Source organism: Odocoileus virginianus, chromosome 34 (genome assembly GCF_023699985.2).
Source record: "Odocoileus virginianus isolate 20LAN1187 ecotype Illinois chromosome 34, Ovbor_1.2, whole genome shotgun sequence".
Classification (NCBI taxonomy): Eukaryota; Metazoa; Chordata; class Mammalia; order Artiodactyla; family Cervidae; genus Odocoileus; species Odocoileus virginianus.
Window position 1 is genome coordinate 8,657,744 of NC_069707.1, and position 15,895 is coordinate 8,673,638.

The 15,895-nt window shown below is 48.0% G+C and overlaps 1 protein-coding gene across 2 annotated transcripts in view; it reads right to left on the minus strand.

The window, feature by feature from the left end:
- The window catches only part of TMEM181 (transmembrane protein 181), a 62,825-nt gene that overhangs the window by 14,489 nt on the left and 32,441 nt on the right, over positions 1-15,895 (minus strand). For both annotated transcript variants that reach the window (XM_070461490.1, XM_020889355.2), the window contains exons 3-6: positions 9,074-9,129; positions 7,538-7,628; positions 6,207-6,328; positions 3,941-4,051 (exon numbers count right to left, since the gene is read on the minus strand). In XM_070461490.1, the coding sequence (XP_070317591.1) occupies positions 3,941-4,051; positions 6,207-6,328; positions 7,538-7,628; positions 9,074-9,129 (380 nt within the window). The remainder of the gene's footprint in view (positions 1-3,940; positions 4,052-6,206; positions 6,329-7,537; positions 7,629-9,073; positions 9,130-15,895) is intronic.

Consider the following 15,895-nt stretch of genomic DNA (forward strand, 5'->3'; position numbering starts at 1 on the left):
GACCCAGAAATCACAGATGATGGATTTGGTAGATAAGGACTTCAAGCAGCTAGAGGAACGTGAGGCAGAGACCCGGAGGCTGATCAACAGCAGGTGAGACATCGCAGAGGGTATAAACATGAACACAGAGCAAAGGAATTGACTTAAAATGAAACAGAAAAAACGCACAGAGCATCAGTAAGCCCTGAGACAACTGCAGGCGGCCGAGAAAATGTATTAATGTATCTGGAGTTCTCGGATTTCTATTGATGGGAAGAAGGCAGGAGGATAGAAAAAATATTTGAAGAAATAGTGGCCAGAATTTTCCCAAAGTTGATGAAAACTATAAACTCACAAATCCAACAAGCTCAACTATACTCTAAGTACAAGAAATATGAAGAAAAGTATACCAAGGAACACCATAATCAAACTGTTTAAGTAAAAGAGAAAAAAAAATCTTAAAAGTGAGGGTGGGGGATGGGTAACGGGGAGGAAAATTATTATAGAGGACAAATATAGGATGATAGATTTCTGTCAAAAAATGCGAGCCAGGAGACCAATATTTTCAAAGTACTGTAAATCAACACAATACCACGGCACACCTATCGTTGTTGCTGCTGTTTAGACACTCAGTTGTGTCTGACTCTCTGCGACCCCGTGGACTGTAGCCCGCCAGGCTCCTCTGTCCATGGGATTGCCCAGGCAAGAGAGCTGGAGTGGGCTGCCATGTCCTTCTCCGGGAGACCTTCCCAACCCAGGGACTGAATCTCCTGCATTGGCAGGCGGGTTCTTTACTGCTGAGCCACCATGGGAGCTATACGCCTATCAGAATGGCCAAAGTTACAGAGACCGACCTACTGAGTGGTGATGAGACGTGAAACGGCTGGGACTCTCACAGGCGCTGACCGACATGTGAGACAACACGGCCGCCGTGAACCCAGGGTGTCTTCATCAGCGACACAGGCCGCGGCCACGTGAGTCGGCAGCCCATTCCTACTTAGCCAAGGGAAGTGAAAGTGCATGTCCACACAAAGGCCTGGACGCGGGGGTTCACAGCGGCTCTGTAACAGCCCCGAACTGCAAACAGTGCCGACGTCCACGAGCAGGTGAGTGGGTAAACTAACTGTGCTGCCTTCACTGGGGATTGTGACAGAGCAGCACAGAGGGATAAACTACCGAACACCCACCACCATCAACCAGTGTCCGAGTAGTTGCGCTGAGTACAGGAACTCAAACCTGCCGTACGATTCCACTCACATAAAATTCAAAAAAAGTACAAATGAGTCTGCAATGCAAGCAGAACTATTAACAACTGCTGTCAATAGAAAAGTGGAAATCACGGTGATTAAGAACATATGAACTGTGACATCAGCGATTCAGCTTCAAACTCCAGCTCTCCCATTTCCCAGTTGGGCAATTTAATCACATTAAACCTCAGGTTTTACCTCCATAAAGCAACTGCTCTGTAGAGGTATCGTAACATTTAAGTAAGCTGGTGCACAGAACAAGTTTAGTGCAGAACCTGGCAAGGAGCAAAAGTTCAGCAAATAACAGCAGCTATTATAAATCCAAAATAAAACAGCTACTGCGATGATTGATTAAGAGAAAATGTAAACAGGTACAAAAGTTAAAAGGAGAGAATCACAATCAAAGACAAACCAAACAGTGACGCAAACCCAAATGACAGGGTTGGGTGAGGTAAACCCCGGAGGGGAACACTGCTGAGCACTTTGGTAAAAGGCTCTTAAGAGGGTGATGTTCAGACAAAGATGACGGGAAGGAGAGATCCTCTTCTTTCCACATTCTTGAATCAGAAGGATGCAAACAGCAAGGTCTAAAGCACAGATGTTATCACAGGACGAAAGCAAAGGGCAAAACATCAGTCTGAGGCCCTATCTGAGTTCAACTTCTGCCTCGTGAACTCCACGACGCAGGCAGAATGCTGACTGGATTTTCTGAGGACAAAGTTCGAGGAAATCAGTCACACAACAAAGAACAGAGTCCAGATTTGAACTCAAAGATGAGGAAAGGTTGGGGCAGAAAGAACACTGAGAAGAAATTCAGGAGCAGAGTGTAATGTCTGAGCAGCATCTGAACTGTCAGAAACCAGCCACAGAGGCTGGAACAGAGGAGACTAGGCTGATCTGGGGCCATGGGGAGAAAACCCGGAATCTGAGGGATGCATAAGGGAAGAAAAGAAAGATCCTCGGAGGGGATGAGACAGCCATCTTCAAACACCTGCAGCGCGTACTGGCAGACAAAGAATAAACCCGCTTTGGGTGGTCCAGAGACAGGATAGGAACAAAAGTAGTGTGACTGTGACCACAGCTGCCATCTGTCAGCTCACAAAACGAGTAGGCGCTGGGCATGGCTCCAAGCCCAGCTGACGTCCAGAGGCCTGCAGGAAACGGGGGAACCGCAGAGGCGGGAAGGTACCTAAGGGTGCAGGAGGCGCCCGCACCCCTCAGCCTCTCAGTGAAGGGGACCCGTTCATCCAAATAAAAACCTGTCTGTACGTACTCTCGGGTTTCCCCCATGGCTCAGCTGGTAAAGAATCCGCCTGCAACATGGGAAACCTGGGTTCGATCCCTGGGTTGGGACGATTTGCTGGAGAAGGGAAAGGCTACCCACACCGGTATTCTGGCCTCGAGAGTTCCATGGACTGTATAGTCCATGGGGCCACAAAAAGTTGGACACAACTGAGCGACTTCACTTTCCCTGCACATCCTCACAGCAGTGTTCCTCCTAGCAGCTGAAGGATGGAAACAGCCCGAATGCCCGTGCACCGACGCCTGGGTACACAAGAGGCGGCACACACACAGAGAAACGGTATTCAGCAAAAGAGGATCGAAGAGCCGACGCCAGCAAAGCGCGGAGGAACTCTTGAAAGCACAGCTCAGTGAAGAAAGTCGTTCACCGAAGAGCATGAAGGGCATGATTCTGCTTGTATGAAACGTCCACAACAGGCAATCCATACAGGTAGACGGCAGACGGGTGACTGCCACGGCTAGGGGAGGGAAAGCGGGGGCCAACCACTTCCAGGCTGCGTTTGTGTCATGTGAACCACTGTATTGCATGAATACAGCACAGAACAGGGCGATTTGAGACAGGAACTCACTGGCACCTTCATTCAACAGTCACAGCTGTTAAGTAGCTATTTTATGACGAGGAAACAAAAGGCAGAAGTAATGGTGACTCTGGGATCTGAACCCAGCTCTTCTGTTTGGTCTAAAACCCACGTTCTCAGTCACCATGCTGATTATTCTGACTTCCAAAGAGCAAGTGGAGGGAACAAGCAGGCTCATTTCAGCTGGACGTGAGACAGGGCAGTCTAACCATCAGAGCTTCCCAGGTGGCGCTAGTGGTAAAGAACCTGTCTGCCAGTGCAGGAGACATAAGAAACAGGGGTTCGATCCCTGGGTCGGGAAGACCCTCTGGAGGAGGGCATGGCAACCCGCTGCAGTATTCTTGCCTGTAGAATCCCATGGACAGAGGAGCCTGGTGGGCTTCAGTCCATAGGGTCACAGAGAGTCAGGCATGGCTGAGTAACTCAGCACACACAACCATCAAAGCTGTGGGATTTGGGTCACAACTGAGAGCAGGGACCACCCCCCACCCCCCCACCCCCGCAGAGGTCAGCCAAGTCTAAGTCCACTCAGGCCTGGAGGAGGGGCCCCGCCTTCGCCAGAGGGCGCCACCAGTACCTTCCAGCTGCAAGGCTATTCTCGCTCTTAAGTCTCATGACACCACAGTCTTCCAATTCCATGCTGATTCTTTAAGCTATTCTTCACTCCATGTATACTTATAAACTGGTTTTTCTATAGTTTTTAGAATTGTACGTGTCTTACACCATCCAAAAATTAACACGATTTCGATGCTGTGATTTATTTTGGTCATCCCACAGAGAATGGGAGCTACGCAAATGAGCCATGCAAACGCTGTGGTCAGTTGGTGTACTTACGGTGAAGTTCATTTCCTTGATGGGCCGCTTTAGGTGTTCGAATCCCACAGTCACTGTATACTTAGTGTAATTCAGGTAGCTGAGGTGAGCCACGATGATTTCTGCACATTTCTGCAAATGTACAAGCAAGATCTGTGTCCTTAAAGTGAGCAAGACTCACTCTCCCCCAACTGACTCGTGAAGTGACCCATTCCAACCGCAGAGGATCAGCAGTGAGCATCTCCAGGGAGCTCGCCAGGAGCCCAAGGGAACTCAGATGCCAGCCAAGAGCAGTTCTTAGAAAGAATCAAATGGACATATTTAGAAACAAATAATGCATGATTTACAATCATTAGAACCTTTCTACTTCATAGGATTCAAAATAACATGTCACCTGAATAAAAAGGTGAGTTAATGCAACATGAACTCACATTTTCACAAATACACTAGTGCAGGAGGCACGCCAGCGAGGACACGACCCCTCAGAGCCCTCCGCCTGACCTTCCTTCCTCTGCGGCCCATCTCTGCAGTCTCTGTAGGATGCACAGGGCGGATTACACGTTTCCCTTTTCTCCCCTGGCCTGTGGCTCCCACGCAGAGCCCCTGTAGTCTTGGTGGTGTGGCATGTGTATCCATGGACCGGCTGAGCCCCAAGCTTTCGTCCTTTAGGATTAAGAACGGGCCTGCTCGGGTCTCCCCTGCGATTGTGGATGTGGACTCGGAGGCCAAGCCAGCCTGGGCCACAAGGAACACGCAGGCCGTCCTGTGGCACCTGCTGGAGCCACGGCTCCAACTGGGGCTGAGTCACCTGCTGGTGAGCAAGGCTTCCCGAGCCCAGGATGTCCTGAAGACGGCAGGGCAGTGGGTGGGGCAGGAGAGGAGGCAGAGGAGACGGGGTGCACGGTATCCGCGGGCTGGAGAAGGCAGCTGCTGGGCCGGTGGTCCCCGCGGCCCCCACACCCACCGTTCCTCCTGTCCATCCAGCGTGGCGGGGGGCGGGGGGACCTGGGCTCTCATGCCAGCACGCACAGCACCAGCTCTCACTTCCTCGCCCACCTCCATCCTCACCGCTCTCCGCCAACCCCCAGGGAAGGCACGGCCCCCCAGCTTTACAGATGAGGAAGAGAAAATTCAGAAACTGGCCCACTGTCCCCGCTAACACAGGGGACAAATGGAGGAGGAGGAGGGCCAGCTCCACGGGCCTCCCCAGAGTACCCAGGGCAGGGCCTGGGCTCAGCTGAGCAGCAGACTCCGCCTCGAGTACACGGGGCAGGGCGCGCTGTCAGCTTGGCCTCCGGGGGGCCCAGTCCGCTCGGCCGCCAGTTCTGATCCATCTCAGGACCATTCGGCAGACATCGATGCAGAAGGGCCAGAGCCAGCGGCTGGCCTCAGACAGGAACCCTCCCGTCTGAACGCCTTCTCACTGGGAAAGGCCCCCTAGCCTCTCACGTTACTACCGGGAGGTGTGTGTGGATGTCAAGGGCACGAGCTTCGGAACAAAAACGCCTGGGCTGAAGGCCTGGCGCTGTTGCTCACTCACTATCTGTGTCATCCTGGGCCAGGGTCCCGCTCTCTCTAAGCCTCAGTTCCTCCTTCTACAAAAGGGGGCTCTCACGCCAGTTCCTATGTGTGAGCCTGCTCCGGGAATGGAGTGAGACCACGTGTGGACAGCACCACCACGGGGCCACTTCCTGATACTATAACCAGACGCGACCTCTTCAGGGTTCCCTGTGTTGTCCACGCCCGCCCTCAACCTGTTAGGTTCCGACAGGGCCTCCGTACCGCGGCAGCACCTGCTTCCCGCTCTTGGGGTCTCGACAGAACACGATGCCCTACAGTGAGGGCACCTTTCCCGTGTGGACCCTCCCCTCTCCCACCCGGAGCCACACGCTGCACCTGGGGCGGATGCTCAACAAAGGTGGGCCGCTCCCAGCGAGGCCTGCCTCCCGGTGCCCCACGTGGATCGGGGCATGCATCCCACAGCTGCAAACAAACCAAGGCCCGAGTGATTCAGACAGACCACGGACAGCGGCAGACCACCCTCATGTGAGGCAGGCAGCCGTGCCAGACACGCGGTGACACAGTACAATCAGGCACCAGGCTGTGTGCGCGCGCGCGTGTGTGTGTGTGTATTGTGTGCATGCGTGTGTGCATTTCTCAGAATTTATCACGTCTTGGTGCATACGCTGGATGGGTCTTCCATGCCATCACTGGTGTGATTTCGTTTCTTTACCTAAAAAAGTAGCTCCACCTGCAGGAATGCAGCAAGACGATGCCATGGACTCACCTCTGCACACGTGAGTGTCCGCGTCCGATTGTGAACTTTGTTATGGATGAACTTGGTGGTCCCGTCCTGAGCTACACCATCAACCTTAACAGTCATGGTGAAGGTTGTCTGAATAGATGTTTCTACAGAAGGAAGAATCCCAGTGTTAGAGTCCACTACAGCAGACGCGCCCGCCGGCCTGGCTGTGTGTCAGCCCAGGGAGGTCCCTCTGCGAGTCGGCAAAGCTGACACCTGCCAGCAAGGGCGAGCCCTCGGACCCACCGCCATCTTCCATCTCACAAAAGGCCAAGTTATTTCATGGCTGATTAAAGTTATATTTTTTATTTTCCCATATATGTTTTAATCTAACTTCATACCAAGATAAAAATGTTTCTTATTTTTCTGATTATATAATCTCTTATTTCTCTGATCATATGCTCATTGTTAAAAAAACATCTAGGAACACAAATACAAAGATATACATAAAGTATTAAATGTATAATCCCACCACCAGAGAAACTATGATTTCATGTTTGGGTCCATGCTTCCAGACTGTCTTCTAGACTACACAAATGTGTAGTGCTATCAGATTTTTTAATGCTTTTTAAAATGTTACAAAAAGGGGTTGATTTTTTATACTATGCATTTTTTTTCCACTTAATCTACTGTAGTCATTGGGTTATCTTTCCAACTCTTTCAACCTAAGCACCTCTCTGAATCACAGCACGTAGAGAACGAGGTGGCATGTGCTCTTGGTTCTCGGGGAGCTGCCCTGGGTGGACACAGTGAGGTCACCGCAGACGTTGGGTGCTTCAGACCGGATTTCTCCACCTTTGCACCACAGGTGTTTTGAGGCCAGCTAATTCTTCACTGTGGGCAGTTAGTCCTGTGGTTGCAGGATGTGGAGCAGCATCTCTGGTCTCCACCCTCTGCTAACAGCCCCTGCCTCCCAGCTGTGACAGCCATAATGGCATGGTGTCCCTGGACACCGTCAAGTGTCCCTGGGAGACACTTGGTGCCCCTGGGGCACCAGGACCTCGTTCTCTCCCCCGAAGCCCCGGGAGGAGGCTGCCACTGGAGCGCCTACAGCATGCAGGCTCTGAGCCAGGCTGCCCAGCAGCCCTGGGTGAGAACTGGCACCCGGAGCATGACCAGTAGCCCTGAGGGCCTCCTGGAGCTTCCTGAGGGAGGCATCGTCACTCGCCCTGGAGGACGTTTAGGTGGCTTCCAACTTGCTGGTATTAGAAAGAATCATCACCATCATTATAATTCATCTTTGAGCAGTTGCTAGAAGATTTTAAAGCTCTTTGAACCTTTTAAAAAAAATCATTCTAAAGTGTCAGGCTTCATACCTTTTGATTGATCCAACTCGACAACACACGTCAGCCATAGCTGCTGATTATATGTAGACAGTGGTTTGGAAAATATTTGAATTGGCTTTAGCTGAGGCAGAAAGAAAGAAAAGTCAAATAATCCAGGTGACTTTTTCAGCTGAGTCTCCAAATGCCTCATCTTAACATACAACATTCAAATTTGCACAAAAGGTTGGAATGTTAGCTCTGGAAACAGAAACATGCAGTTTTTCCTTTAGACAATATAAGTGAAATTCTGCCTTCCAGAAAAAGGAAGGACTTTCTCCTGCACTTCACTTCGGACTCTCACGACAACTTTTAAGCAGGTGGTTTCTACCCCCTATTAAGTAATAGACCTACTTAAATAATAAGAAAAGGCCTCCTTGGAGAAGAAAAAAAAAAGATTAAAATGCACAGGATGATACAAATAATAAAATAATGGATACCAATGAATATTTTCACATTCACAAGAATCATTTTTTTTTTAGTACCAATATGCCAGGTGTGTCACTGACGTCTGTTATTTTCAGATTTAATGGCCATGGGCAGAAAAATTAGAGGGGACCACATTGCCAAACAGTGAGCGATTTTATTTTCCTGGGCTCCAAAATCACTGCAGATGGTGACTGCAGCCATGAAATTGCTCCTTGGAAGAAAAGCTATGATAAACGTAGACAACGTATTAAAAAGCAGAGACATCACTTCGTCCACAAAGGTCCGTCTAGTCAAAGCTATGGTTTTTCCAGCAATCGTGTATGGATGTGAGAGTTGGACCACAAGGAAGGCTGAGCGCCGAAGAATTTATGCTTTCGAACTGTGGTGCTGGAGAAGACTCTTGAGAGTCCCTTGGACTGCAGTGATATCAAACCAGTCAATCCTAGAGAAAATCAACCCTGAATATTCGTTGGAAGGACAGGTGCTACAGCTGAAGCTCCAATACTTTGTCTGCTCAGCAAAGAGCTGACTCACTGGAAAAGACCTGGATGATGGAAAAGACTAAAGGCAGGAGGAGAAGGGGACAACAGAGGGTGAGATGGTTGGACGGCATCACCGACTCAATGGACATGAGTTTGAGCAAGCTCTGGGAGTTGGTGATGGACGGGGAAGCCTGGAGTGCTGCAGTCCATGGGCTCGCAAAGAGTCGGATACGACTGAGCGACTGAACTGAACTGAAGGGTATTTGAACGAAAAGTATGAAGAAAATTCCAATAAAGATTAAAAAAAGAAAAAAAAGATTTCCACATGGGAGGAATCAGGATGAGCTATCCAGCCACTGGAAATGAACTGCTGCTCCCTTAGAGGTAATACCACCATCCTTTCTCAGCACTGAGGCCACAATTACAGCAGAAAAGGTAATTTTAGCAAATTAGGACCCAGAGGCCAGCAGCTGAAGGTGGAGTAAGAAATATGTATTGCCTGAGAAGCAAGCTGCAGGGCAAGGGGGAGGTTTATTTTAATGATCCTCTAAGCAGGACCATTTCTTAGTGACCCAGAAATTTACAGGGCCCACCAGCTGCCACTTAGACCCAGTCTTACCTTTTTGCTATTATTTAGTGAAAAATTAGCTGCAGAAGTCTGGATCACTTTGGGCCCTAAAGCGTAACAGAGAAAGAAAAAGCAGGTTATAACTATGTTGATAATTCATCTATTGATTTTTTTTTAAATGCCAAGAAAGTCTCATATACTATACAGAGGTAGTCTTTTTCCTGGTCTGTCTCTGGAGGCTTCATACACACACACACATATCTACACAAATACACATATCTATGTATGTAAAATATATAAACATGAACACAGACATACAACATCTACTCTGCTGCACACAATGGCCTCCCAACTCAGGCGAACAGAACATGACACCACACAACACACACGGTTTCCACGGGATTCTGTGTGCAGTTCCCCTCTCCCCCTCCCCTGCTCTCTGGGAAGGCTCTCTCTGCAGTGTGTGGATTTAAGCAAGCACCAATGACACAGATATCGTCTACATAGTTTGTATAAAGATTTCTGCTAAAAAATTATACACCTTGATCCATTCACCCAATTAATCTAGTCTTCCAAAAATATTGAGGATTTTAAGAAGGCATGATATATACTAATATATTCTCAAGGCTTTTACTGAAATAACAGAGAATCAAGCTTCAAAGAATCTTACACTGTGATATTTCAGAGGTTTTTGGCCTTAAAAGAAGTCATCAAAGGAAACCCTGGGAACCTGGTTCCATTCAGAACTGGATTTGTGCTGTAGCAAACCCCTGGCAGCCTGCTGGTGTTCCGGGCTGTCCTGTGGCCACACCCAGCCTGCTGCCAACCACCCTCTGCTTGGAGCCGGAGATGCCCGAGTTAAGAACTCAACCAGGGCAGGAGCACCCCTGTGGGGTGTGTCCACGCAGGCTGAGCGAGACAGGAAGGAGGCTGGGCTCCACAGACAGGCTCATTTCAAACCGACTCACAATCCGAGTGCGCTCCTGCCCCAGGAAGTAAGGCAGTCTGTCTCTCAGGAAGGGTTAAGAACTGGGAGTCAGGAGGCCTCGACTTGAGTCTCAGCTAAAGGCTTTCTGGATCTCACTCCCTCATCTGCAAAGCCCAGTGGCTCCTCGGACGCTCCTAACTCTGAAGTCCTCACGGCCTCATTCTAGAAAGTAACTTTCTTTGGTGCTAGTGGTACAGAACCTGCCTGCCAATGCAGGAGACGCAAGAGACACAGGTTCGATCCTTGTATCAGGAAGATCTCCTGGAGAAGGAACTGGCAACCCACTCCAGTACTCCTGCCTGGAAAATTCTATGGACAGAGGAGCCTGGTGGACTCTGGCCCATGGGATCGCTAAGAGTCGAACATGAGCGACTGAGCGCACACGTCAACAGAAAGTCACTGGGAGCAGCGGGCTTGTGATGGTGATTTTGTATTTCCACTCGACTGGGTCCATGATGCCCAGATACCTGGTGAAACATTACTTGGGGTGTGTCTGTGAGGGTGTTTCTGGATGAGACCACCTTCTGAATCAGCAGGCTAAGTATAGCGGGCCGCCCTCCCAGTATGGGTGGGCCTTGTCCAAATCGGTGAAGGCCCGGACACAGCAGAAGCAGAGTCAGGGAGGATTTGCTCTCTTCTCTGTCCTCAAGCTGGTAACACGAGTCCTCACCCCTCTTCAGACGCAGGAACTGCGTTGTCGGCTCTCCTGGGCTTCCAGCTTGCCGACTGCCCACTGTGGGAGCTCTCCGCCCCCAGTCACGAGAGCCGAGGCCTCATGATAAAGTATCCCTTTCTCATCTCCCCCCACCATCTGCAGCTCCCATTGGTTCAGTTTCTCTGGGGAACCCTGACTCACACAGATTCTGGTACCGAGAGTGGCACCGTAGGATCAGCGGGGGAAGGGTGAGTTTTCTACACAGGCTCTAGGGGTTCTGGAACTGATTCTCTAACCTGATTAAAGATGCTAACAACTGTATGTCCCATAGTAAAATGAGCACTGATGGTCCAGGAACATATGCAAAATACTTTTATTAGATACTCCTAATCAACCATTTACTACAAACAGCAAGGAGTTAAGCGACTCTGTTTAGGGATACTTCAGAACATTCTTGGAAAACTAACATAATGCGGATGGCAGGCTGCTCCTAATGTCACTGGACAAGGTGGCGAGAGACAAGGAAGAGCTCAGGGACTTGAATTCTCAGCTCAAGGGCCGCACACGTGATCTGAAAGTGCCTGTGTGGGCCCTGATGGAGACACTTATTTCCTACGGCCACAGGGCTGAGACTTCTGAAGATCACACAGGAATCTCCTCCTGAGACTGGCTGAATCACAACCCAGCTAAGCGCCCAGCCTCGCAGGGAGCCACGCTGCTGAAATGACCACGCTGACCGGGACAGAACAGGAGCTTGTTCCAGGGACACGCGGGGGGGTCCTGACGAAGCTGGGCATACTAAATTCCCACAAGTCCTTTCCCAGTGGGACGCTCTCCCCATTCGCCTTGGAAGGGGCCTTCCCACCTCCTCGTGATGGACCAGCCCTGCCCCACCTAAGCAGTCAGGGACAGCTCCTCGGAGGCAGCGCAGGACCACAACACTTCTCCGCATGATCCACCCTCTTCACCTCTAGACCTGTAACTAGGCTCACATCCCAGCAGGCCCCAGAGGGGAGGACAGGACCCATGAGGATGCATGCTACGTGCCTGAAGAATGACCTGAGTTTCCTGATTTATGCAGACAGAAACCCAGGGCACACCGTGTGTGATGATGGTGGAAGGAACGTGAAGCCGTCTCAGGCCCATCAGATGGATACGGGTTCACCAAGCAGAGATTCTGCACTGAAAAGCTGTAGCTCATGGAGACAGAAAGGGCTCCCAGGGTTTGACTGGGTGGTTGGGTAAAACAAGGACCCAAAGGTGGTTCCAGTGAATGAATCAGAAATGCTGTACCTGCCCAGGTTTAGTGTGGGGGGGGGCAGGGGGGAGTCACAGACTTAGGGAGTGGGATTGCTAGGGTGGATTCGTCATTTAAGACCTACTGGGAGAGTCCAGAAGACACGCCTTTCACACTGCTGTGAGAAACGTATTTGTGAGGGGAGCCCTGAGCATCCTTCAAGTGTTCTATGATGGTCCTGCTCTGCAGGCTGGGCCTTACCGTGGGAACTACGGCCCCCAAGCTGGGAAACAAGATGCAGGGGCAGGAGCTGAATCCCAGGGGTGGCAGGGGCCATGGGGTGACACCAACTGCCAAAGGCATGGTGGGCGTGCTCACCGTGATGGACAGCAGAATCATGGCAGTCAGACAATCTGATTCCCACAGACCTATGGCGTTAGCTAACTGATCATGGTGGTCCCAGACGTGAAATACACAGGAAGCCTAACAAATCCTTACTTGATCTGCATAAGCAGGAAAGTTCAAGTCAAGCGTACGAAAGTCTAACATACATCATAAAAATAGAGAACCATAACCCATCAGTAGTTTCCAAATATGAGCCAGTTTACAGACCCAAGGGCCCTTGAACAAAGGGAAGGTTGGGTCCCCTTAAGAAAGCACCCCGTATACCGCCAAACACTTGTACTGTCAATCATTCTCCCAGAGAAGAGAATGATTGGTCTTCTACCAGGACAAGTGCACTGAAGAAAATCAGATGATTAATTTGGGGAACTGCTGGACACTGGCTCTGAACTGATACTGATTTTAAGAGACTCAAAACTCCATTGCGGTCCACCAGAGTAGGGACCTATGGAGGCCAGGTGATCAATGGGGTTTTAGTCAGGTATGCGTCACAGTGGGCCCAGCGGGTCCCCAAACCCATCCTACAGTTAATTTCCCAGTTCTGGAATCCATAAATTGAATAGATAAACCCAGCATCTGTCAGAGCCTGCACACTGCCCCCCTCCTCCTCCACGGTTACCTCTATCCCATGCTCACCGCTCTCACCCCTTCCCCAGAATCTGCTGCACTGGAACCGGTTACACAGCCCGTCCCCTCCATCAAACAGCATGTTCCGGATTCCCCAATGCCCAGGGCAGGTTCTGGAGCACAACAGACTCTTCCAACACACAGAACACGGGCAAGGCTGCCCAGTGCTGCCAAGCTGAGCACAGGCCTTGGCTGCTGTGAAGGGCAAGACCAGGGTCAGCCCTCTGTGCGTCGCCCTCCGTGATGGGGTCATCAGGGGCTGAGAGCAAGTGGGTACAGCTAAGCTGAGCTGAATGCACTGCACCAAGGTAACTGTACATGATAAGAAGGCCAAAAACTGCTCCTCATCTCAGGGAACTTTCCCAAATTTACTCTATGAGGACACCATCATCCTGATGCCAAAACCAGACAAAGAAACTATCAAAAAAGAAAATTACAGCCCAGTATATTTGATGAATATAGACAGAAAAATTCTCAAAAAAAATATTAACAAACCAAATCCAACAGCATAAAAAAAAAGCTCATACTCCATGACCAATTGGGATTCATCCTAGCATCAAAAGAATGGTTCAAAACACGCAATGTGATAACACCATATCAATAAAAGATAAAATCCACATGATCATCTCAACAGATGTGAAAAAAGCATTTGATAAAACTCAACATCTACTCATGATAAAAACTCTTGTCAAAGTGGGCAAAGAGGGAACCTACCTCAACATAATAAAAGCTATTTATGATAAACCCACAGTCAACATAATACTCAATGGTAAAACACAGAAAGCTTTCCTGCTAAAATGTGGAACAAGACAAGGATGCCCACTCTCACCACTTCTATTCAACAGTGGATTAGAAGTTCTAGCAACAGCAGTTGGACAAGAAAAACAAAACTTCTCCAAACTGGAAAAGAAGAGGTAAAACTGTCATTGTAAAATGTCATTATACAGAGATGACATAATGTTATATATAGAAAACCCTAAGGATTGCACATAAAAACTATTAGAACTGATAAACAAATTCAGCAAGGTAGCAGGATACAAGATTAACATACAGAAATAAGTTGCATTTATTTACACTATCAATGAAATATTAGAAAGGGAAAGTAAAAAAAAAAATCCCTTTTAAAAATCACATCAAAAAAATAAAATACTTAGGAATAAACTTGGCCAAGGAAGTGAAAGACTGGTACACTGAGAATTGTAAACATTGGTAAAGGAAACTGAAGATGATTTAAAGAAATGGAAAAATGTCCTATGGTTGTAGATTGTAAAAATATTGTCAAAATGGCCATACTAACCAAAGCAATCTACTGATTTAATGCTATCTCTATCAAATTACCCATAACAATTTTCACACAACTAGAACAAATAATCCTAAAATTTATATAGAACCATAAAAGACCTAGAACTGCCAAAGCAATCCTGAGGAAAAAGAACAAAGCTGGAGGCATAACCCTCCCAGACTTCAGACAATACTATAAAATTAGAGTAATCAAAACAGTGTGGTATTGGCACAAAAACAGACATATGAATCAATGGAACAGAGTAAAGAGCCCACAGATAAACCCAGACACCTGCTGTCAATGACCTCTGACAAGGGAGGCAAGTATGAATATACAATGGAGAAAAGACAGTCTCCTCAGCAAGTGGTGCTGGGAAAGTGGAGAGTCGCATATAAATCAGTGAAGTTGGAACACATCCTCACATCCTACACAAAAATAAACTCAAAATGAATTAAAATTTTAAATATAAGACATGATACCATAAATTTCCTAGAAGAGAATAGGCAAAACATTCTCTGACAAATAAATAAATAAATAAATAAAAACAGAAAAAAGAAAACAAAAAGGGAAACAAGAAAAAAAAACAAAAAACATTCTCTGACATAAATCTTAGCGATGTTTTCTTAGGTCAGTCTCCCAAGGCAATAGAAACAAAAGCAAAAACAAACAAAAGGGATCGAATCAAACTTACAAGCTTTTGCATAACAAAGGAAACTACAAACAAAATGAAAAGACAACCTATGAACTGAGAGAAAATATTTGCAAATTATCTGACTGACAAGGTCTTAATTTCCAAAATATACAAGGAGTTCATACAACTCAATAAAAAAATAAACCAATCCAAACAAAAAATGGGCAGAAGATCTAAACAGACATTTCTCCAAAGAAGACAGAAAAGGTCTAAGTCGCTCAGTCGTGTCTGACTCTCTGCGATTCCATGGACTGTAGCCCGCCAGGCTCCTCTCCGTCCATGGAATTCTCCAGGCAAGAATACTGGAATGGGTAGCCATTCTTTTCTCCAGGGGATCTTCCTGACCCAGGGATCAAACCCGGGTATCCTGCATTGTGGGCAGATCTGGGCTACCATCTGAGCTACAGGGAAGCCCAAAGAAGACATACAGATGGCTGACAGGCCCAGGCAAAGGTGCTCAACATTGCTAATTACTAGACAAATGAAAATCAAAACTACAATGATGTTCCCACTTCACACTGGTTAGAATGGCCGGCATTAAAACATCTACAAATAATGCTGGAGAGGGTGTGGAGAAAAGGGAACCCTCCTACACTGTGGGTGGGAATGTAAATTCATATGGAGAACAGTACAGAGGTTTCTCAAGACTAAATATAGAGTTGCTATATGACCCAGCGCAATCCCACTCTTCTGCTTATATTGGGACAAAACTATCATTCAAAAAGATACACGCACCTCTATTTACAATAGCCAGGCATGCAAACAACCTAAATGCGCAGCGACAGATGAATGGATAAAGATGTGGTACATATCTACAACTGAATACTACTCAGCCACAAAAAAAGAATGAAATGATGTCATGTGCAGCTACATGGATGGACCTAGAGATAATCATACTGAGTGAAGTAAATCAGAAAGAGAAACACAAAGACGGTACGATATCACTTCTATGTGGACTCTAAAACATGACACAAACTCATTTACAAAACAG